Source organism: Aythya fuligula, chromosome 11 (genome assembly GCF_009819795.1).
Source record: "Aythya fuligula isolate bAytFul2 chromosome 11, bAytFul2.pri, whole genome shotgun sequence".
NCBI classification, from domain to species: Eukaryota; Metazoa; Chordata; class Aves; order Anseriformes; family Anatidae; genus Aythya; species Aythya fuligula.
The window spans coordinates 7224192-7249142 of NC_045569.1; the positions used below are offsets into that span (position 1 = coordinate 7224192).

The window sequence follows — 24951 nt, forward strand, 5'->3', positions numbered from 1 at the left end:
TAATCGTAACTGATGACTGCAGCACTGTGCGGCATGGGGTTGATTTTTTGTTTCTACTCTGTTCTCCTTCTCCAGTTACAGCTCTGATTCAGTGTAAATCAAATGTAAGAGGAAATGCTGTGGAGTAACAAATTTAGCTAGTATTATTTCCATCCAGACTGCTTACCTACACGGGCTGTGTGGAAAACTGTAGTTTTTGTGGGCAGGTCAGATAGTAAATAAATTCTCTTCTATCTGTTCTTTACTATAGTCTTTTTGGTTTATTTGTAAGAATGTCATTGCGAAGTGTGAACTTTTTTTTAATATTTGAATTAAACCACTCTATCCGTTTATTGCAGACAAATTTTGAACTCATTAGGAGTGTACTCTGTCCTCAACCTCTCGATATCAATGAAGTCTAAATTGTATGAACGTAGTGCACTAGGGAGTGTTACAGTTGAGTGATTTTCTGGTAATGATTATACTGATATAGCAAACTGTTCATCAGGACAAATTACTTCAAAACTATTTTTCATTAAGAGATACTTGGGACTGACTTTAAAAGATAATGACCAAGGAATTATTTTCTGAGATAGTTGCACTGTGCAGAAATTGGAATATATTTTCCATTTGCCTGTTTCCAAGTGTCTGTTGCATTTTCATGTTGACCTGATTGGGCTAATCCTCTGATCATAGTGAGGAGGTTGTGGTTTCCCTTCTCTTCTGAGGCAACTCATTTATTTCTCTGTAATGGGGAATATTTCCTTCCGTGCTCCCTTTTGTCTCCAGCCCTTGTACTGATTTTTGCAAAGTGTTTGGAGTACTTGGTACATAAATCAAATTTTGTCAGTACCACAAAGCTCACTTAGGTCCTTGTTGTCCTCCTCCCCTGTGCTTTATGTATCATCAGTTAATGAAGTGTGCTGGTGTGCATTCAGGGTAGAGCCTGCCTCCTTCCCATCATGCTCAAATTACTATTGCTGTCTTTCAGGGATAAGGCCCCAGGCCAGCGTGAATGTGATTACTCTATTGATGGGATCAACAGGTGCATCAGAGACATTGAGCAGGCCTCACTTGCAGCTGTCAGCCAGAGTCTGGCCACCAGAGATGACATATCAGTGGAGGTAAGGGAGATGGCACAGTAACAGAGGAGCTCTGAGCAGCCTCGCTCACACTGCTGCTTTCCTTTGCATTTGAACATGTAAAGCTGAGCGCTCAGCACAATCTATGCCTGAGGGAAGAATTTTTCTTAGCAGAATCTTTCTAGGTAAAATCACATGATAGCTGAAGTGCTTTGCTTCTGGGAATGTAACAGAATCATCAGTACTGGTCAAAGTAGTTATTTTTAAGAACCACCTGTGTATTGTTTTGGTTTCCTTTGGTGATATGACTGCTAGTTAATGTTTCTGTGGCTTCTGGCATCTGACGCAAAACTTTGAAAGCCAGTGTTTGTCTTAGGGAGCCCACTAGTATTTGCTTAGAATTCTGTCCCACAGAGTGTATTTGGGGGTCAGTCCACATCTCTGAGATGTCATCTTTGTCTTTCACTACTGAGGAATTTCAGCTGTTGGTTTCAAAGTCTACAGCAGAGCTCTTGTGCTGTATTGTTTGCTTTGAAAAATATATCTATAATTAAATGGGAGCTCCTGCTGGTTTTTCCTGATTTCTGCAGAAATATTAACCCTTTGCAGGGCAAGCAATAAGTGTTTTATTTGTTTGCTTTTTTTTGTTTGTTTGGGGGTGGGGGGTGTCACATTGCAATGATAAATGGCAGCTATTTTGCTACTATCAGCTGGAGTAGGAGACAGCCAGCATTCCCTTCCCTCCCTAGACCTGCCATAGCAATCTGAAGAGCAGCAGGGCCTATCTGTGTTTTCATATTTTGAAGGATAAACTAGAAGAAATGATCGTGGAAATCAAATGGACAGCATGGATTTTTGTGTCATGGTATAGTTGGTCATTTAACAGTTGGAAATATTTCAGTTGGTCAGTCTGATTGTTATGGTACAGTATGACTTGATAAGTGAACGGCTGTAACAATAACTGACAACTTCTCTTTTTATTAGGCTCTACAGGAGCAGCTAACATCAGTAGTTCAGGAAATTGGCCACCTAATTGATCCCATAGCTACCGCAGCACGGGGAGAAGCAGCTCAGCTTGGGCACAAGGTACAGTCCTACATTTTATAAATGTATGGTAGTTAAAGAGTACCATTCTTCATCTTAGTTCTGAATCGGAGTTAAAAGATTATTTTGGCTTTCCTAGGTTACACAGCTGGCAAGTTACTTCGAACCCCTGGTTTTAGCTGCAGTTGGTGTGGCATCCAAAACTCTAGATCATCAGCAACAGATGACAGTGTTGGACCAGAGCAAGACACTTGCAGAGTCTGCCTTACAGATGTTGTACGCAGCTAAAGAAGGAGGAGGAAATCCCAAGGTATAGTCACTGTGTGTAACAAGCAAATTGCGAGAGGAGGAAGGGTGAAATGAATGCTGCAGTGATGTAGCCAAAAAAGTGTGCATGACAAGGTGAAATTGTCGATAAGTTGGTTCTGTAATACTTGTAAGGAGACGTAGGCTGTGGTACAGTCATTGATGGTAGGGATGTTAAAGACGAGGTTTGGAATACACTTGGACAGAGATTGGATAAATGAGAAGATCTGCCCACCAAGTGCTTTGATGCAAGTGTGCACCTGCTCACTAAGGGTCAGGCACAGTGTGCCCTGTGTCTTGAGGCACTTGTGCACCTGCTCAGTAACCTCTGTATTAGGGGTGTGTGCAGCAGGCCAGTGTCCTTGAGATGGCTGTGTGCACCTACTCTGTAAGGGGCATGTGAAGAGTGTCCAGTGTCTTTAGGCATACATGTGCCTGAATTGTAAGGGCCACATATGCCTGCTTTACTGGGGGCAGACAGTGGGCATGCTGCACCCACCCCTTCCGAAATGGGTGCAGCCCATGATTCCAAGACAATGGGTGCATTGCACATGCCTCTGTTAGCGTGGGTGCAGCACACCACCTCCAGGGCACTGTGTATGCCCCTAATAGAGTGGGTGTGCACACTGTGCCTCAAGAGACTGGGCGCTCTGCGCATGCCTCTAATACAACAGGCTCAGCAGGTGCCTCCAAGATACTGCGAGCACTGCATGCAGTCCCTTAGAGCAGCCACAAGCAGTGTGCCTTGTGATACTAATAAACTATACACGCCTTACATACTTCCAAATTAGGTGTAGTGTGTGCTTCCAAAACATATAGTATGTGCAACCCACCTTTTATAAAGTGGGCACATTCCCCCATTAGAGCATGTGTCTCCAAGACACGTGGTATGATCAGTGCGACTCTTACACAACAGGTTCTACCATCCTATTTTATTAGAGAGTCTTTGTATTAAGATAAGATTTTCACATATTTTGTTTATTTTTAAATCATACAGGCTTTTGTGTTGTCTTTCTCTTACAGAATGTTGATTTTTATCTTGTCCTCTTTGTTTCAGGCATCACATACACATGATGCAATCACTGAGGCAGCTCAGCTGATGAAAGAGGCTGTGGATGATATCATGGTTACCTTAAATGAAGCTGCTAGTGAAGTAGGCATGGTTGGAGGCATGGTAGACTCAATTGCAGAGGCAATGAGCAAGGTGAGGAGAGAAGTGAAGAGCACCCTTATTTCCTGGCACTTAAAGCAGATGCACAATGTAGGATTTTGGAGAAGTTACTGCTAATTCATCTCAGTGTTATGTGGTAACTGATATGCAACAACAGACAATTCAGTGAGCCTGAGGTGTCTTGCTGTCTTTTGAAAGGTATCATGTGTTACATTGCAATTGTAACATGTAAATAAGCTGAACCAAAAAAGTGAGCTTTTTTTTTTTTTTTTTTTTTTTGTTCTAATGGGGTGCAGAGCTGGGAATCTAAAGTAATTTTTTCTCATGAATAAATCTAGCCTTTACACATTCATTTCTGCATTAGTGGAGAACAACAAAAATTGGTATGAACTTGCATAGAAAGTTGGCCTTCCACCTGAAAACACCTTTAACCAGGCTTTATTTCATTTTCACAAAATATGATAAAACATTTTTTGAATTTCCATGTATATATATATATATCCCTGGTGCATTGTCTTTATTTGCAGATTTGGAAGGAGTGAGATTATTAAAAATACATAGATAATTTCAATATTATGTGGGAAGTTGCTATCTATTATGAGGTTTTTACTTTTTCCATAACTTTCCCACATTCCTGCAGCTGGATGAAGGCACACCTGCGGATCCCAAGGGAACATTTGTTGATTATCAGACCACTGTGGTGAAATACTCTAAAGCCATTGCTGTTACAGCACAGGAAATGGTAAGAAATTTGGCTAGACCTCAGTAAAAACTCTTTTGTGTACCGTAAGCATCACGTAACTCTTTATGTACTGTTGAGTAACTCCGTGTAATGCTGTTTTCCAATAATCTTGCCTATTTAGCAGTAATTCTATAAAAGAAGCTATGATTTTGTTAAATCCACTTGTGTACCTTACTGGTGTGCTGATAAGGTTGCTCTTTAGAAGAGGACTGTTGGGTCTCTGTATTGTGTTGCAGCTGTTGTACAAAGATATTTCTATTTAGATTGTTTTCTATTAGAAATACAGGGAAAATATTTTTATATTATTTTTAGTCCGTCTGCTTATTTGTTACTGAAATAATGCCCTAGGTTTATTGATGACTGCAGGTTGCCCTTTCACAGTGTGTGCTGTAATTTAACTTAGCCCATGAAATAACATCAGTTTTTTCAAATCACTGTAATACTTATGAATGCAGTTCAAGATGTTAAATTGTTTTTTTCATTCATTTGTGAGATTTATCTGCGTTTAAAAACAGAACAAAAGAAACTTTTTTTGAAACTGTTTGTTTCACTATACTGTTTATGATAAAGTGTTTTAAGTTTTGAAGAATACCTAGTTTGTTTTTAAGAGAGATGGCGGATTATTTGTGTATGTTTGATGCAAGAATTTCCTGTGGAGATGATTTTTCAGAAATTGTTTAGTTTTGCAGTCCAGAAATGTTGATATTACTGCTCTCTATGACGTGTCAGCATATTTGTTAACAGTAGAGATTTGTCTAAAACAAGTTTTGTCCCAAGGATGGAATTTCATGGCTTTTGCTAACATAAGTTGGAGAAAGAAGAAATAGTTTTATTAAAAGGTAGGTTTTTTCTAGAGAGATGCTCCGTCTTTTATACTGATGCTGTACCACGGCATTCTGCATATGTGGCTATTTCTTTGTACTCTTTCTCCTATCTTAGACACGTTTGCATTGATCCTGGGACTTTCTCCATTTTTATGCTCCTATGCCACACGGGCTGAGGCTGATATAGGCTACTTCACTTTTGCCAACATAAGGTGGCTCTGAAAGGCAAAACCCACATCACTATTCAGTGTGAATAACTGTGTAGCTGGCCTATTGCCCTGCTATGCCAAGGGGGTGAATTACCAGATCTAACGGCTGCTCTTTGATTACTCCGGATGTTCTGCGAGTGCCTGGTTACTGTGACTCTAATAAAGCATGCTCGCTTGGGTTTCCTCACAGAATTATTGCTGGAAGACAACTCCCTTATACTTCAAGCATTTTTCCCTGTTTCATCAGTGTGGCCAAACAAAGGAGTGTGCTTCTAAACTGGAGTGTATTAACAAATTATTCTCATGCCTGTCATTTTTCTTTCTCTCTTGCTTGTGTTCTTTTTTCAGATGACTAAGTCGGTTACTAACCCCGAAGAGTTGGGAGGACTTGCATCACAAATGACCAATGACTATGGGCATTTGGCTCTCCAGGGCCGAATGGCTGCAGCTACAGCTGAACCAGAGGAGGTCTGCAGCTTTTAGACCTCTTTATTCTGTGCACACGGTGGCGTCAAATGGGTATTCTTTTACTGTAGGGAATAAGTTTTCTATTAGTAGAGCTATGAATCAGCAGATTTTTAACAAGCATTAGGGATTATGCAAAAGGAATAATACTTCAATTTGTTGTAAGAAAGTGGTGTAAGATCAAAGAATAGAAATCTTCAGTGAAAACCTCTATCCAGCTTCAAAAATCAACAGCTTGTGATGATAGTTAACAATCCTGTAGATCAGGTCAGAATCCTCCAAATCATTTGAAGATATCACTTACAGACAACTTGCAAACCCGGAGAAAGCTCTTATTTACTATACAGTTTTTCTTTATCTCATAGGATCTGATGAATTTCAAATATGTTTATCTATCTTGCCTGTAAGAGATTTCAAAAATAATTTCCTGTTATACTTGGGAAAAAAAAAAAAAAGTACTTCCTGTACTTATTTACAAGTATAGCTTCCTGACAGCAGGATGTGGGCACAGTGGGAGCACAGTTGTCTTTTACTGCCAGGCATCTTTCGTACCTTAGAATCGGAAAACAGTGTTGGAGGAATGGCTTCCTTACATGGTATTAAGCTCCTCATGCTTACTATTTGCCTCAATTGGATTAACCAGCGTAGTAGGTGCTGCATATTTTGTGAGCAAAAATAAATTTTTCTCTTCTTTTCATTGAATTCCTCTGGTTATGGAGCATAGAAGCACTTGGTTGAGATGGAGTAAGAGGGTATCTTAGCATCATGAGATTTATCAGGTTATCTAGATAAAAGATCTCCACAGAGATTTTGACTTTGTAATTAGGTTTCACTACAGATAGACTACTTGAGTGCTTCATGATCAGTGGCTAAATGAAAAGCAATGTCTTGCATTCAGCTTTATATTTTTAAATTGAATGACCATTGCACGTTACTTTTTGCCTGAAGTAGAAATAATTTAATTTGTGATACTAATGGCTGTGAGTCCTGCTTACATATTAATCCAAATACAAAATTATATGCCTCAGTACATGCAGGTAGTAGAATTAGCACACATTTCCAGTCAGGGACACACCTTATGCTATATAATTATTAATAAATCAGAAGTAGCTCAGTTTTCAATATCACATGTGGAAGTAGTTACTTCTGGAGAGATAAGAATCTGTGCAAGATTCAAAAACAAATGAAAAAAAGTCACGTATTCTTCAACCCGATTTCAACAGTGTAGAGCAAACGTTTACTTTTTACCCATCATAAATACGTTTAAGACAGCTCCTGCTGGCAACAATTTCTTTTTGCTTTTTGATTCTGGGCGATTAAATAGCATTACTCAAATTCATGCAGCCTTTTTGGTGAAGTTTTGTGTGCTTGAGTTAAATACTCTTGGCTTGGATAAATGCCTTATGCTAACCAATTTAGACTTACAGATGTGTTCTCTTTCCCAGGGTCTGGTTCACTAGCCCTCCAGTTTTATCAGTAAGCCTTTTTTACGGGCTATGTGAGTAGATGACAATAAATCAGTCCAATCTCTGCCAAAAATATAGTGATGGGCAGAAGTTTGGTAATAAGGAATCACCAGAGTGAATGTTTCCATTTGTGTTGACAAAGTGTACCAGCATGACATTTACTTACTTTGCTCTTGCTCCCTTCTACCCTGTACCTCCTTTATCATGTAGATAGGGTTCCAGATCAAGACTCGGGTGCAAGAACTTGGTCATGGCTGTATTTTTCTTGTGCAAAAAGCTGGTGCTCTCCAGATTTGCCCTACAGACAGTTACACCAAAAGGGAGCTGATAGAATGTGCTCGTGCTGTGACTGAAAAGGTAAGGCATCCATCTGTATTGCCCCACAGAGTTTGTCTACTAGACTTCACCAGGGAGTAATTCAGTCAAGTTGTGTGTATATTCAGGAAATATATATATATATTTTTTTAACTTCCCATTATACTATGATATTGACTGAATTACTGGAGGTTCTTACTTCTTTTCTTTCAAGTGTTCGGTACAGTTCATGTACTAGATAAGTCTCAGTCCTGTTTCTCATTTATAATAAAACATTATTCTCGTACCAGAGGGAGTGTGGTCCAAATCTGGTCCCCAAGACATGAGATGCCACTTGTCTTACAAGATACTTGCCTGGAAACAGTAGGTCCATATAGGTGGCAACAGTTGTTATGGTGAGGTTGATTGAGGATGTGTTCTTTGTTCATCAGTGTTCTCTGGTTTTAAAACTGGGCTGTTCTCATGCACTTAGCATTTTCAGCCTGCCTGTGTTTTCTTGGTCTTTGGAAATACTTGCTGCACATGCCTTGCGTAGCTTGCATATGTAGGTTGCAGTTGTTTGGACTGAAGTATCATTTGGATGTAGATGTTTGTTACCAAATGGTGACTGTTTTCAAGTGACTGTTTGAACTGGAGTGGCAGTGATGTCTTAGCACTGTAGGACTGCACTGTGACTACAGTACAAGACATGGAGCCATTATTGTCTTCACAGTTTTTCTGCCAAGTGTTTATTTACCAAAAAGGAGGGATCTCAGCTCAGCAGCAGTTGTGTAGCATCAGCCAACAGAAATTCACCTCTTTTACTATTGTCTGTATGACAACATTGAATCACAATGAGAATTTTTTATCCTCGTGATCATATTACCAAGCCGTGCCAGAGATGGAAAAGTGGCCCTGAAGTAAATGTAGCAAGGCCCTTTATTGACAATACAAAGTATTGCAAGATAATTGGAATTCTTATTTATTGCAGCTTTTCTTTTCTTTTAGATAATAAAGAAGATGACTGCTTATAGTATTGATAGCCAAATGCCATTGTTTATACTCAAAGCAGATGTAGATAAGACCTTCATGATCTGCTCATTTATTGCTTATGCCTGATGAAGAGACAGCCTGTCTTAGCATGAATGACAAAGGCTAGTAACAGGCTTCCTATGGTGGAAAACATAACCTATGTGACTAATGCACACATAAAGCAAGAAAGGAAAAGGAAAGTTTGGTTAAAGTTCACAAAATAACTGTGCAGGATCAGTTTCAAATGTTGATTGCAGTCATTTTAAAGAGCAAAATTAACTCCTATCAGACAAAAAGGGTTGTTAACTCCTACCAGATAAAAAAGGTTCGTTTCATTGATCACCTTGTTGCTTTATTGTCATTTCCAGGTCTCCTTAGTGTTGTCTGCCCTTCAAGCAGGAAACAAAGGCACACAAGCTTGTATTACTGCAGCCAGTGCTGTGTCTGGGATAATTGCAGATCTAGACACGACTATCATGTTTGCTACTGCTGGAACCCTTAATGCTGAAAACAACGAATCATTTGCAGACCACAGGTCAGTGTAACTGAAAAAGACAGAAGAGTGCAAGCACAGGGGAACAATGGAACTGGCAGAAGCAAAAGGCACGTGCAGATAAATTTTCTACCTTTCTAGATTCCCAGGATTGCAATCAAATGAAACAGCGGAGTGAGAAGAGTAATAGGAAAATTAGGTTATGGGTAGAGGACAGCAAACCTCACTTCGGTTATTTCTGTGAGGAAAGTATTTTTAACAGCTGGAGAACATCTGCCAAGAGCAAGCAGCAGTTAAACAAATGGCATAGCTACGCCACGTTTTCTCCTTTGGGAGAGAAGCCAGTTTTTCCTTCTAGTAGCATCTGGGATATAACAGTCTTAGTGTTTTTCAACACATTAAGAGATTTACACCATCTGACTGACTACCTTTGCAGTAAAACTCAGAGCTTCACAGACACAATACTGAATTTTTGCTTAGCAACCTAGCTGGCCAACACAGCAGTTGGATAGCCTTCATTTATTTCTCAACTTGTTACCAGCTGCTCAAGAAAGAGGCAAGATGTAATGGTGTTTAAGTTGTTGCTGTTCAACAGAGTGAAAGTTGGTGCTTGTTGTCTTTAACTTCACCAGGCTAATGTTTTCTTTGTTGCTTTATGGGTAGATATCGAAGACTGGCCTCAAACAGTTTTCCCCTTAAAGAGATGAATTATAAGGATATTTGTTAATTTACTTTCAGTAAGCTAAACTAAGGCTAAATGGTTGTATTATACCAGTCCTTTAGTTTCTTAATGTGCGTTACTTGTGGTGCAAATACTGGAACTTAAAGCCTACCTGAAGCACAACCCTAGGATGAGAGTCTCTCCCTTTGTTACACTGAGTGAGTTAGAAAATAAGTTGTTGGTTTTTCCTGTGGGTGCCAGTAATTTCCAGGCAGACATTTTATATGGCTACAATTATAGTTCTCTGTTAACTTGTGTCATTTGTGAAGTATGTACTCAAAATGGTTTCCTTTTTTTTTTTTTTTTTTTTTTTTTAATCTGAATGTTGCTGTGGGTTTGTTTGCCTGATGTGCCAAAACCTAGGTTGTGGTGAAGGGGAGCCCTGATAAGGTCACGTTGTTTTTTCTTTTAGCCAGACTTGCTGCTGCCTCCCTCTGTCAAAATGATTGTTTTCGTTTCCCTATGGTATGCTGGTTAAGGTGGAGGTTTGACACCTGTTAGTTTGTTCACAGTATGGCTTGACTTCAGTGTTAAAATGCAATGTTTTGTTCCAGGATTTCCCCATCTCATTTCTTTTCAAGACAGGGTAACTTCAGTGAACTGAATTGTATAAGTTATATATATGTATAAGTTATATATATGTATAAGTTATATATATATATATATATATAAGTTTATATATATATATAAATATATATATTTATATAATGCTGCCACTTTAATTTTCTTGTTATTTTATTTATTTGTTTTTAAATTGCAACCTAGCTTGTGATACATGGTCATGACTGGTGTGATGACTTACATCAGCTCTTTTATGAAGATGTTAGTCAGCAATTGAAAATCACGTTTTTTTCCTCTTCTCCTTTTTACTCACTTCCCTGCTTTTTTTTTTTTTTTTTTTTTTTTTTTTTTTCCCTTTAGGGAAAATATTCTGAAAACAGCAAAAGCCCTAGTTGAAGATACAAAATTGCTGGTTTCTGGTGCTGCCTCAAGTCAGGACAAATTGGCTCAAGCAGCTCAGTCATCAGCTAACACCATCACTCAGCTTGCAGAGGTTGTAAAATTGGGAGCAGCTAGCTTGGGATCAGATGATCCTGAAACGCAGGTGAGATGTCTTAAGGTTTTTCTGATACTGTGAAATAGACCAAAGGTGTTTACAGACATTGAAAAAGAGGCTAAAGGAATTTTTTGTTTGGTAAGACCTTATAGGCCTTATATTTTAAAGCAAGACAGTAGGATTTATCACTCTGGGGACTCTTTTGGGTCAGACATTGCTCATTTTTAAAAATACAATCATGAGTCTAGAACACTGAGTGGAAATAGACAAGCCTTTATAGAAGACTTTTGGTTTTATTTCACAGGTGTGTTACGGCTTGGATGCTTTTGGCAAAGTATTGTTTTTGCTAAGTTATGATAGGACTCCTGAGTTATTACTTTGTTGTAAATACATTGCATCACTTTAAAGCTATTTATTGAGCTTACAGCTGAGCTAGGCACTGTGTTACTTGCATAGGCTAAATTCTCAGCATTCTATAGCTATATCTGAATTTTTCAATTTAATGCAGCAACTTAAGCTTTCAGTGTAGGTTATCTCAAATATTTCTTAAGTTGTTTCTAGGGATCTTGGTGAAATGGAGGTTGACAAGTGTTGCAGATGTGCCTGTGGAGGCCAATTGGTTTGAAAAAGTCTGATTGTTTGCTTAGGGCTCTGAAAGGGATGTGTGTTCTGCTTTTGCATGATTTCTGTGATGGAGTAAACTTCTAAGATGTTCCTCTCTGGAAAAAACACTGTTGGAAATATTTTCCTGTTTTTAACATTTCCTTGACTAGTAACATATCTGCAAATTTTAAAAGATTTATCATTGGTTTACTCTCTATGTAAAATGAGAATGTAGTATCTAGAATAAAAGCTATTGCACAAAAGTAGGTATTTGAGGGAGCAAATTTACATTGCCAGTTGAAAATTTTAAGTGCATCATTTGTCCTAAATGGAAAATTTATAATAGCTTTAGCACACAATACCATCACAGCATTTTTCTGTGTAAGCAAAACTGACTTTTAACTGATGTGGTAAGAGTTTCAGATGTCTTATAGTGGCAAGGGCTTCACTTCTATAAAAGTTACAGTAAACTAAAAACAGGCATAAAAGATCATAGAATCATTTAGGTTGGAAAAGACCTCTACGATTACCTGGTACTACCTGTAACCTAGTATGGCCAAGCCCACCATTAAACCTTGTCACTAAGCTCAATATCTACATGTTGCATTTCAGATGCTGGGCACACTAGCATTTATAGAATCGCAGCTTTGGAAGGAAGCTGCTGTTACATAATGCTATAGAAATGCAGTTATTGAGAACTGACTGTACCTTTTTTTTTTTTTTTTTCGCCTGAGCTTTATTTTTCTTGCATGTGTTAATATTTTTTCTTAAGATAAACAAATGCTCTGAAACCTAGGAAAATTACCTAGCACGTTTTCTGTAAGTGGAAAGCACAGGAGAGAAGGCTTTGGAGAAGTTATTTCAATAGTACCTTATAGTATCTAGCAAGGCTTTAGTGTCTGTATATTGTCTATATATAACTTCTTGTAGTGTCTGTATATTGTCTGGGAGTTCTCTACTTGAGCTTGGTTTTAGGAAGCAATATCTCGAGATTTGACTTTTCCTGACCTTAATGGACAGCTAAGTTATATGGCACTTAATTCTGTAAGGCCACTTAAGGAGACTCAACATCCTTTTCCCGAAAGTAATGTCTCCCTCTAATATCTAGCTGAAGCAAGTACACTTGCTTTTTTAGTAGCTAATTTCGCAGTTGCTATGTAGTGGTAGTGGTAGTTTGTAAGCATATAATCAGTCTGTTTAATTGCTGTCATCTGAAGAACATCAACAAGAACATGGGGAAAAGTAAACCTCTTACAGAAGTTGAGAGGAAAAACAGCCTACTTGCAATCAGTGTTTCAGTTTCTTCACAGGAAATAGTCATTTTCATAAACTGACTGGTTGTATGAAATACTGTAGCTATAAACACAGTTTTTCCTTTTCTAGAATGTTACATGTTTTATTGGGGTGGAGAGAGGGAGGGTGGTTATATTTGTGTATGTTTGTGTCTTTACCTATCACTACTAGGCTTTGTTTAGCAGTTCTCTAAAAATCATGCTTTCATCCAGGCTGACATTTCTTGGCTGAGACTCATGGCTATTGCTCATTTCTATAGGTTGTCCTGATTAATGCTATCAAGGATGTTGCAAAGGCCCTTTCTGATCTCATTGGTGCTACCAAAGGAGCTGCCAGCAAACCAGCAGATGACCCATCCATGTACCAGCTGAAGGGGGCTGCCAAGGTGAAAGCTTATTCTTATTTTTTATCTGAAAGTATCAGGTACAATCACACTTCCTAGGCAGCTGAAGCTCAGATTTCAGCAGTGTCTGGTTCACTGAGATATCATCTCTTCCTTTGTTTCATTAGCATTCCGGGGTGATACAGGAAAATAGTAAGATACTATTGGGTTTCCCTGAAACTATCAGCTTTTGTAGGCTGTCAGGTAACTTTTGGGTTTTTGATGGAAGAACTGTAATCTTTCTAAAGACAAACTTGCATCTTTTGCATGTCTGAGGGCAAGTTGTCATCTAATAATGTTATAGACTAAATTGTATCCTATAAAAAAATGTTACCTACATCCTGGAATCTGAATAATGCTCAAGATAAGCATGGTATGCTCATTTAGACCTTGCAGGCTGGGGGGGGAATGACACCACCAAGAACTCCACAGTAAGATGTTGTGCGTGTCCAGTCCTTTTCTCCGAGATGTTTCCAGGAAGTAGTACATGAGAGTCAAAGCTCAAAAGTCATGTAGATTCCACCATATCTATGCTATATTTGTGCTATATTTTCCTTGCACCTGTGATGTATTATGACAGTGGCTCAGAAAGATCTTTCAACTTTGTGTCTACAAAATATTTCCAGATGTGGAGACTTAAGCAGTATTACTTCTGCTATCACATTATGAGAGTGTAATGATAGCTTTTTGTCTACAATTCTTACTTGTGTCTCTTCCTTACCTGTAAGACCTGCACCTCTGTTCCTTTCAGAGCAGATGAGAATGGCATACTGTAGAGGCACTACTTTAAAATGACCCATCTAGACAAGAAAAGTGGTTTCTTGGCGCTTTCTGCTCTGAAGAGCTATCTGTGTTGCAATTCCTAAAGTGTCTACAAGCTGACCTTTCTGTCTCTTAATTCCCAAGACTTCAAGTGTGACTAGGTATTGTTTGTATATCAATGCACCGGGGTATAGGAAAGACAATGACAGGTTATGCTGTATTAGAACTATTAGGTTTGTAATGGGAACAGTAACTGCAGTATCAGTGCAGTACGTTGTGCTATGCCTCTGCAACTTACAGGGAACACTTATAAGCTGGAAAACAGAAGAGTTGATATTTGTTCCTGTAACAAATACAGTTCATGAAGCTTTTTAGGCCCTATTAGAAATAATGAGTACTTAGATCAATCTAATCATACCATGCTCTAAAAAATGCAAAGGAGGAATCATGCATCTTTCTCTCTACCTCTCTCTTTTTCAGGTGATGGTAACAAATGTCACATCGCTTTTGAAGACAGTTAAAGCAGTAGAAGATGAAGCTACTCGAGGGACAAGAGCTCTTGAGGCCACAATTGAGTATATCAAACAGGAACTCACGGTAAAGAATAGAATAGCCCATACATGACAGCTTCTGTAAATAAACTTGTAGCATCAATCCAGGCAGCCTGGGGACTCCTCAAGCTATACTTTACCTGCCCTGTAATGAGTTAGATGCAATTTGGTTCCCTCCATCTGTTACAAATCATCTTTGAAAGTACAATTGCATACCACTTTAGCCTATGTACTTTCAGATGTTACCAGTCCCCACGGCAGGATTTGAGATGCTACTGTCATGTAAAAATCTGGAAGCAACTGGTTCTTTGTTCTTTAGACACAAAGTGTTCACTGCAGATATTATTTTGAGTCAAATGCTCTTTGCTTTTTTATTGAGCCTAGCTTTCAAAATGTCTCTTTACTATCAAAGCTGTATTACAATAATAGTTTAATCTAGTATCTTTTTTCTTTATTATGATATGATATTAGAAACGCTAAATAGCCTGGTATCCAATATTTTGTCTAAGTAGGAATTAACAATAGAATAGAATTTTCTCCCAAATTAGGTGTTAGACCATGACAGTTGTTTTTCTTCCTCTTTAAGATATAATAGTATTACCTACAACTGCACCTTTCAGTTACTCTTTTACTAGTAGACTGGTCAGTGACGTTAATCGATACTTGTGTGTTTGTGAAGAAGCCTGTTTTGTTCCCTTTTTGGTTAAAATCAATTTTTGAAAAATATAGGCGTTTTCTTCAAAAAATACTTCATAGTATTTTAATGAATTGTTTGCTGTTTCCCACAGTATTCTGGAGAAACTGGCTGCTCATTGCAGGGGCAGGTCTCTAGTTTGCTGGGTGGATGGCTGAGCTCAAAGAGTCCTAGTGAATAGAGTTAAATCCAGTTGGCGGCTGGTCTCCAGGGGTGTTCCCCAGGGTTCAGTACTGGGGCCAGTTTTGTTTAACATTATTTATCAATAATCCAGATGAGGGAGTTGAGTGCGCCTTCAGTAAGTCTGCAGACAACACCAAGTTAGGTGAAACAGTCAGTCTGGTTGAAGTTAGGAAGGCTTTGCAGAGGGATCAATGGGACAAGTCCAATCACATCACATACACCAAGCACCAGACTTGGCTCATAACAACCCCATGCAGTGGTATAAACTTGGGAAGAGTGGCTGGAAAGTTGGAGATATTCAATAAACATGTGGACATGGCACGAAGGGACATAGTTTAGTGATGGGACTTGGTAAGGAAGAGGCCTGTGGTGGTGATGTCATTTCTTTTTTAAGGGGAGAAAACTGGAATTTTAGGAGGATGTGGGAAGAAAAGCAGAGTGCTGAGAGGGCACAGAAAGGAATCAAGAATGGCACATATGTGCTCATGAAAATATCTAAAACGTGACCTGGAACTCCATGGATTAAAGCTGAGCAACACCAAGGAATGTTGTTCGCATACTTGATTTTTAACATCAGTTCCATTTCTGGAGAGAGCAAGTTTAAAAAAAAAACAAAACACTGATGAACCAGGAGCATGGGATAAACCAGGCTAATGTTTGTCAAGACATTTGGATTCTGTAACCACTAGCATGCATAAGATTGAAATACTCCCAAAGCATTGCTTGCACTGTGTGTATCAGAGAAAACTGATTAATTGTACACTTGGAATTGCTACTGCAGAGTAAAAGATTGGCAAGCAAAACAGATTAAAGCTTGAGAACAGGAAATATGAGCTAAATCTAAAATAACCCAGCTCTTACCTATCTCTTACAACAGTTAATGTATTCCTCTATCCATAAGTGGTATGTACCGTCAAACAGTTTGAACTGTTTTCAGACAATTCTCCATGGAAAATTATATCTTCAGGCTTTTAAGGGACACCAAGTGTAGAGAAAGAGAAAATGGTCTACTTTTTTTTTTTTTTTTTTTTTAATCCCTTCTCTACCTCCATTTTTTTTTAAGAATCATTTGAATCACTGGAACAGGCTGCCCAGGGAAGTGGTGGAGTCACCATCCCTGGAAGTCTTCAAAAGACGTTTAGATGTAGAGCTTAGGGATATGGTTTAGTGGAGGGCTGTTAGCGTTAGGTTGGAGGTTGGACTCGATGACCTTGAGGTCTCTTCCAACCTAGGAAATTCTGTGATTCTGTGAATATTTTGGTGATGTTCTCAGTCTTCCCTGCATGGTGCTGGTTTTGGCAGCAAGGATTTGGTAGCCCACAGCCTTTGCTAAGGAAGGATCTCCTCATTTGAGTAGAGCAGCATAGGCAGCAGTCAGGATGAAAAAATAAATGTAACTGAAGGAATATTAATTCTTTTGATATTGTAACACTCTCAACAACTATCTGTAAAACTGTGATCTATGTACTTAGATGTCAGAGTTGTCCTTTGAGACAAGTGGGTTAAGCTTTTCTTGTATCCTTTCTCCAGCTTATTGTTTCTCTCTGTCTTAGGTGAGCAGGCTTATCAGAACCAGACTGATGACCAATGAGAATGATATTGAAGTACTCTGAATATGTTTCTAATTTCCAGCTATTTGAAGGCTGCTTCCAGTTGTTGTCTCTCTTTCGTGGTGTAAGTTGTTCTGGTTTGACTTGAAGGGTGTCAGGCTTTCCTTCTGTTTCCACTTACAGGTGTTTCAGTCAAATGAGGTTCCAGAAAAGACATCATCACCTGAAGAATCAATCCGGATGACGAAAGGAATCACCATGGCAACAGCCAAAGCTGTTGCAGCTGGGAACTCATGCAGACAGGAGGATGTGATTGCTACAGCAAATCTGAGCCGCAAAGCAGTAGCTGACATGCTAACAGCTTGTAAGGTAAAGATTCACTTCCTTGCCTAAGACTGATTTTTTCCTCTCTCTCTAAATCCCTTGAATGTTATAGACTGTGTTCAGTTTTCTTTTTATTAATGTTTTACTTTTCAGATAAGGAAGTTAATGGTTATGATAATTCTAAGGTAATGTAGTAACATCCCTATCAGAATTTTCAGTGCTAAATAAACAAAAACCCAAACCAACACTAATGCTCACTATTTTATTTTTGTGAAAATGAAGTTTTAATTGACCTAATTTTCATGTTTAAGGTAGTCATTTAGGTCTATTTTAGTAGTCCTTTTTTCCCTAGCCAAAGGTGTTTGTTTGATCAGTTTTTTTGCTTTACAAAAAATGTGTTTGATATTTGCATTAAAAATATTGATACCCTATTTTCTAAATTTACTTCAGCTAGACAACTTTTAAAAGCAGATGTACAAAACTTGGGGCAGGCATGTGTATGTTGTATAAGTGACTCAAGAATCATTTGTCTCTTTTCTAATGATAAAAAGGATCTAGGCATAAATAAAAATGTTGGGATTATAAAGACCATATGAACTAACTCATTCTTGTTGGTCTTTGTCTATAAATTGTATTTATTATGTCTTTACATGCATGGAAGATGACAGGAAAATGGTGTTCTCTGTGACTTGTGAATTGCATTATTTCATAGCATTCCTGCCAAAGTCTGTCCCAGATTACTTTTAGCTTAATACTAGCCAAACTGGAGGGATAATTTTTGATTAATGATCATGTTAAAAAACAAAGTGGAAGGTCTAATATAGCATAAAGCTGGATTCATACAAACTGTTGAATTAAACTTTTTATTTTGACTTCATTTTCTTAGAGGGTTTTTAGTGTCTGACAATTCTTGAATACTTTGCATACTTCACATTTTGATTCTACTCTCTCTACTTGCTAATCTCAGAAGCATAACAAAATGAAACAGGTATAATTTGCACAGGAAAACTAAGCAACCATGCTAATTACACAAGAACTATTCCATATCATGTCATAGGCAGAATCCAGTTAATTGAAACTTCTAGGAGAGGGTAGAACAATTTGTAATTGCACAATGTTATGACAAAAAGCATCAATTCAGATACTTAAGTTCACTAATCATCCTTTGTCATTCGGAATTGGCTAGTGTAGACACATTTTTGTTTGGATCTCTCTCCAAACGAGCAACAAATTCTCAGGAAGAGTCATCTGTTTCTAAAAATATTATATGCACAGTGCAAAGCTTGGTATGTAGTTTTGAACATTTGCTTTGAAAGTATTCATCTTCTTGTGTTCATTTTTGCTCCCAGTTAATTTAATGATTCTGTAGTTTGTAGCTGGTGGCCTACCAGATGAAATTTTCTGCAAATTGAATAATGTACTAAGGAATGCCAGAAAAGTGCTCACGACCTCTCATGGAATTAGCTTCACAAAGCAAGCAATATGCAGAAGGAAAATGTCTGGAAATCATTTTACCTAGCTGCAATAATACACTGAATTGGGGGCCTTCTCAGCCAATTTTGAATTCTTTGAATTAGGCTCCCTTATTTAGTAAGAAAAATTCAAACTAATAACCGACTAGCTATAGTATAGTTTAGTTAAGGTAAGGGCTAATAATCTAGTTTTATCTTGTCTAGCTTTCATAAAATCGAGAGATTCTTGGGAAACAGGAATGAGTCCACAGGAGTGCTTATTTTACGAAAAACCTAAAATGTGGGACAAAATTGTCACGTCATTTAACAAAGCTTTTAAATGAACACCTTATATCAGACTTGATTTAGAAAATCCCATTTCTGAAATTTTTGCTCAGAGATTTAGATACCATATGCCATTAATTTTTACGAACTGTACGTGGCATTTCCATAAGTGATATCCCTTGAGTTTTTAGAGTGGGAACTGTGCATTGATGTGCAACCTATTCTTTCTGATACTTGAAAAATACTGTTTCCTTTTTCAGAATGATATAGCTCATCTGTAAAATAACCACTGAAAAGTATTTGAGGTTCTTTGGGCTACAACAAACGTGCATGTATGTGAGTTATAGAACCGTAAAACATTGCACAGACTTCACCAGCGTCAGTAATTTAATTTAATTTCAAGATCTATTTCATTGTCAGTTGCCTAAACCAAATAGTATAAGGGATTTGACTTCTTAGTAGCTATATTTATATATGTTTATGCTTGTTAATATTTTATGTCTGGTATAAAATGATGACTCTGCAGTAAATAACGAGTGTACAATATCAATATTCTTATGGTTGCTTTTGGGGAAGAAAAAAATAAAAAAAAAAACAACAAGAAAAAAAAAGTACGAAAGGTATGTCAAAAGCATAGTAAATAATGGAAGTAAGTAATCACTTAGATTGTTACTTAGCCAGGAGATTGAAGGAGAGGATTATTCACTTTCCTCAGCACTCACTAGACTGCATCTAGAAGTATGGTTTTGGGCTCCCCAGGACAAGAAAGGCATTGATTACAGTGGAACAAGTTCATCAGAAGCCACACAGACAGTTGAGGCTGGAGCACAGGTCCTGTGAGGAGAAGCTGAAGAGCTGGGACTTGTTCAGCCTGGAGAAGAGATGGCTTTGGCAGGACCCAATGGCAGCCCTCTGAAACCTCATGGGAAATTACTGAGAAGAGACGGAGTCAGGCTGTTTGCTTGAGGTGCATGGCACAAGAACAGAACATAACAGTCCAAGATGGAAACATTGGAAATTCCATCTGTGTTTCACTCTGGGGATGATTAAACCTTGGGGCAGAGACCGAAGAGGAATATGAAATTTCCATCTTTGGAGATTTTCAAGACCCAACTGCACGAAGACCTAAGCTATCTGGTCTGAAAGTAATGTTGAACCTGCTTTAAGCAGGAGGTTGGACTACGTGAATTCTCAAGGTTCCTTCAAACAGCAGTGATTATTATTATTATTTTTTTGGTTCTAAGACTGTTTTGATATATTTAATGCCCACACGTGCTGACGGGTTAGAATTTGTAGAGTGAAAGTCAGGTAGTGCTTCCTCGATGCTTTTTAAAGCACAGAATGAAAATGAGGATTGATATCAAAGAGAAGCCTTGGTGTGAGAAAATGTCTATTCTGGTTCTTTGGAAACATGTTTGTTTGAGAAACTTTGTCAGGCTTTGTTTGCACATCAGGGAAGGTAAAAATTTCTGTTACAAGTCCTAACTGATGTAGTGAGATTTATGTTAGTATATTTCTAGATTACAAAAATGTCTTTTTAAAGAAGTTTATCAGAAGTTAAAGAAGTTAATCACTTCTTTAGTCTGCTGTGAAGTAAATGGTTTAAGATTTATCAAACCTTAGAAATACTTCGTAAGTATTTAGATATTAGTCTTGGTCATGTGTGCAAAGCACAGAGGAAGTTTATATTTATCTCCCACAGATGTTTGTTCTAATTGCATGTATAAAAATAATACTTAAGTACACAAGAGGCATTTTAGAGTATTACGCAATATTCATATGGCACACTGGGGAAGACTTCTGCTCGATTTGAAAAAGGAAAATAAGCAGTACTGCATTTTCAGGACCTCTAGAACTTATGTGAAGTATGCTGAAGGTGGGGAAAAACCTATCTTGTTTCTAAGTTCTCATTTCCCTTCAGATTATTTATTTATTGTAAGATGAAGGGTTGGATGGTTTCTGTGCTCTGCTGATCCTGAGTTTACCAGCAGAGGGAGCCCGTAGACCAGCTCCAGGCCTAGCTGACAATAGCACTTGCTCTGGGTGTGGAGGGTTGCGGGGAGCACCTCAAATACACGTGTAGTGATAATCTCCAGTCCTAATCGAAGGCAGGAGGCTGCAGGGGTGAACGGGGCTGTTCAGTGAGAGAAAATGCTGTGGGTTTTTTTTTGTTTTTTTTTTTTTGTTGTTGTTGTTTTTTTTTTTAACTTTTACATGTCTACAACCAGCACTTAGGTTCAATTTAGAAGATCCCAATGAAACAGACATTTATTTTAGAAAGTACAAGACTCGAATAGGCTGCAGTTTTCACTTTTTATTTTGATTAAATGATTGAATTATTCAGGCTTCTGTCAGACATTATACTTAGTGGAAATCCTTAAGAAGTCAAAAGCTGCTGCTGCTTGTCTGTATTTAAAGAGATGGTTCTCATGCTGTCTATTGCTGTATGAAATCCCTATTTCAAGTTGAAGCCATGAGTAAGCTTTTACTTAGAATGTCTTAAGATAACAAAAAGCAGCTAAGTGTTTTTTGGTGTTGGTTGGTTTGCTTTTTTCCCCTCTCATGTAGAATAACAACATCGTGGTGCTTCTAGCGCACTTTTCATCTGCCGTTTGCAAAGCTTTCTACGAGGAACAAACCCTTGTCTTTGTTTTATGGAAGGGAGAAGGGAAAGTGAGAAAAAGAAGAGCACTAGGATGGTGCTTGAACTCTGGTACAGTGCTTTCTGTCTGTGTCCAGACTTTGGCTTCTAAACCAGATGACCATTTCTTTATTGATTCCTTCAAGACTGACTGCCCAGGCTTACTATAAAATAGGGTTTTAGCAGTTCTGTGACCTGAAACATGCATATACCCATTTTTGGGTTGCAAAACTACTCTTATAATTTTTATTTTTGTTGATATTAGTAAACAGGAAGAGCCACAGTGGCATAAACCTTGCACTGTGGAACACCGGATGCAACCCAAGAGCCAATTCCAGCCCCAAGATGTTTTCGAAGTGATACATTTTCATTAAAAGAAATCATAAATATTCTTCTATTTTCAGAGTGTTCTTCAGGGGTTTCTGTATTTGGCTTTAACTGTTAGAAAGTAGTACTACTGCTGACAATGCCTAAGGAAGGATGCTGAGTAAGACTGATGAAGGACAGCCAGAGAGGAAGATGTGCTAATAAAGGGAAATGTATTAATGCTTTTCTGAAAACTGGAACCCTGCTACTTTTGAAGCTCAGTTTGCTCACCTATTTTACAATAGAAATAGGTGGCTCTCAAGCTCTAACGTTTTTTGTCTTTTACAAGAAATCTCTTCCCCTCTCCTTCCTCTGTCCTCCTTGCATTGACCTCCTCAACTGGGGGCAGTGGGGGGTACTAATGTTGTTTTGCCTCCGCAGCAAGCATCGTATCACCAAGAGGTGAGTGAAGAAGTTCGAGAGAGAGCCCTGCGCTTTGGAACAGAATGTACGCTGGGATACCTGGAACTCCTGGAACATGTTCTCCTGGTAAGCAAGCAGTGGTCTCCATGCACGTGCTGGGTCCCTTTTGATGGAAATAACATCTCTGAACTTTTTATAATAGTGGCTGTTAGTGACATGCTTTATGAACAGTTCTGTTATTCAGGAAAAACAAGTTAGAGCAAACTCAGTACTTCAGCTCAAACTGCAAGACATAAGGAAGACTGGAAGTAGCTAAATTGGATTGCATTCTAGAGCAGATATGGAGGTAGTAAGGGTGCTGACGTAAAAATGGTCCTCAGCAAAGAAATTAAAATAAGGCATTTCAATATTTTTTTTTAAACCTACTGTAAGTTCTAGATTTATTAGGCACACTCCGGTTCCCCACACCAAAGAGGTTGTGAAAACTTTATGAAAACACTTAGACATGCTTTTTGCAGTTCTGATTCCAGAAAAAGATGAGGCACCTACCAATGTCATCCCCAAACGCCAAGTTAGCACCATATCACAAAGAGCTTTCCAACCCATGGCACCCCAAAAGCTCTGAATAAACTTCTCTTGTGAAATCCATACTCACGAATCCTGTATTCAGGTGTCTTTTCTTGACCGCAGATAATTAACAAATAATATATTGCTCTTCTGCTGCTATTATAACTGCAGGAAGCAATAATGCCTGTTAGAAAAAAAGGTTTCTGAAATATTCAAGTTTCTGGAGATGACTTGAATCAGCAGCTACATTCACAGATTCCTAGAGATTTCTTTTAAGTGGCTTTAAATGGACATATTAAAGTATCTGAAACTGCAGTTTGCAGCCACAAACTACAGATTAGCAAATGTAAGCCTCACTTACTGATGAGAATACAGCATGTCTAATCAATTACATCAACTTATTTGTTTATACTTGCCATTAGCAAAGAAAATAGTTGAAGAAAGTTTGAGTTTCTTAATGTAAGTCATAGAGCTACGTAGCAATAGAATCATAGAATCAGAGTATCCCGAGTTGGAAGGGACCCATAAGGATCGAGTCCAACTCCTGGCACCGTACAGGTCTACCCAAAATTTCAGACCATGTGACTAAGTGCACAGTCCAAACGCTTCTTAAATTCGGACAGGCTTGGTGCAGTGACCACTTTCCTGGGGAGCCTGTTCCAGTGTGTGACCACCGTCTTGGTGAAGGACCTCTTCCTGATGTCTAGCCTAAACCTCCCATGCTTCAGCTCAACACCATTCCCATGGGTCCTGTAACTGGTGACTAAGGAGAATAGATCGTCTCCTTCCCCTCCACTCCCTCTTGTGAGGAAGCTGTAGAGCGCAATGAGGTCCCCCCCTCAGCCTCCTCTTTTCCAGGCTGAACAGGCCAAGTGACTTCAGCCGCTCCTCATACGTCTTCCTCTGTAGGCCCTTCACTACCTTTGTAGCCCTTGCAAAATTTTCACATTAGATGTGTAAATGTTTTTCTTTGTTTAAAAGAAATCTGGGTATTTTTTTAGATTTGGTCTCCCATGCTCCGTCACAGTACTTGTTTCAAACTGTACACCAGAACAGATTTCAAACTATATGCCAGAACCTGTCAATTTTTGCTCATTTTATTCTTCCCTCTTTGCTTACGTTCCACATTCTGTTCTGTTCTGTAAGTCAAACAGGCGTTTCTTCCCTTAAGCCTTTTTTTTTTTTTTTTTACCCAAAAGCGCTGAGAATATTCTCCTTCCCCAAATACTTGCTGTCTTAGAAAACTCCCATTGACCCAGATTCCAACCAAAATTGAAGAGGATAATGACTTTATTGAAAAAAAAGATGGGTGGAATGATAACTTCATCTTGACTGTTTGCAGAAGGCTGTATAGAGCTAGTCTTGTATGTAATACATCCATAATATGTTCCATAAATACAAACAGGATCTGGAAAGTGCATGAAAAAAAGATCTCTTCTGGAGGAGCACTGAACCAAGGAGATGAACAACTTTTTGATCTTGGGACTCTTTTTCCTGAGTTCTGTTTGGATTTGAGAGATGCAGTCTGGATGTGATCCAAATGATTTGTTTTCTTGTTCTGTGTTTACCTGAGCCGTTCACTTGCCATACACATTCTTGCCATTCACATCCTACCTCAGGTTTGTTTTCCTCAGATTAAAGGAAATGACAGCAAGATGGTTTCAGAGTCAGAAATTCTTTTGCTTCCTGCTCTGTTACTCTGGTATTTCAGCACCCCTAGGTCTACGATTGCATTTAATTTTTAACCTCATAAAAGACATCACAGATTAGAAATCTGTAATTAGTCTAGGTGGTGTTTTGTAATACAATTATTAATCAGTTCAGTAATGCCTTTGATAGTCGGACTAGAGATGACTGTGTCCGTATCTCAACACTGAGATGCCAAGGAGTAGTACTCAGCAACTGTATTTCATAGAGCCATAGAATAGCTTTGGTTGGAAGGGGTCTTTAAAAATTGTCTAGCTCCATCCTTGCCATGGGCAGGGATGCTGCCCACTAGACCAGGTTGCCCAGGCCCCCTGTCCAACCTGGCCTTGAACACCTCTAGGGAT

The 24951-nt window shown here is 38.5% G+C and overlaps 1 protein-coding gene across 2 annotated transcripts in view; it reads left to right on the forward strand.

The window, feature by feature from the left end:
• TLN2 (talin 2) overlaps positions 1 to 24951 on the forward strand; it is a 173151-nt gene that overhangs the window by 127729 nt on the left and 20471 nt on the right. For both annotated transcript variants that reach the window (XM_032194875.1, XM_032194876.1), the window contains exons 40-52: positions 971 to 1103; positions 2046 to 2147; positions 2245 to 2415; positions 3469 to 3615; positions 4223 to 4324; positions 5706 to 5825; positions 7499 to 7645; positions 8983 to 9149; positions 10750 to 10933; positions 13041 to 13166; positions 14406 to 14522; positions 17087 to 17272; positions 22352 to 22459. In XM_032194875.1, coding sequence (XP_032050766.1) covers positions 971 to 1103; positions 2046 to 2147; positions 2245 to 2415; positions 3469 to 3615; positions 4223 to 4324; positions 5706 to 5825; positions 7499 to 7645; positions 8983 to 9149; positions 10750 to 10933; positions 13041 to 13166; positions 14406 to 14522; positions 17087 to 17272; positions 22352 to 22459 — 1810 coding nt within the window. The remainder of the gene's footprint in view (positions 1 to 970; positions 1104 to 2045; positions 2148 to 2244; positions 2416 to 3468; positions 3616 to 4222; positions 4325 to 5705; positions 5826 to 7498; positions 7646 to 8982; positions 9150 to 10749; positions 10934 to 13040; positions 13167 to 14405; positions 14523 to 17086; positions 17273 to 22351; positions 22460 to 24951) is intronic.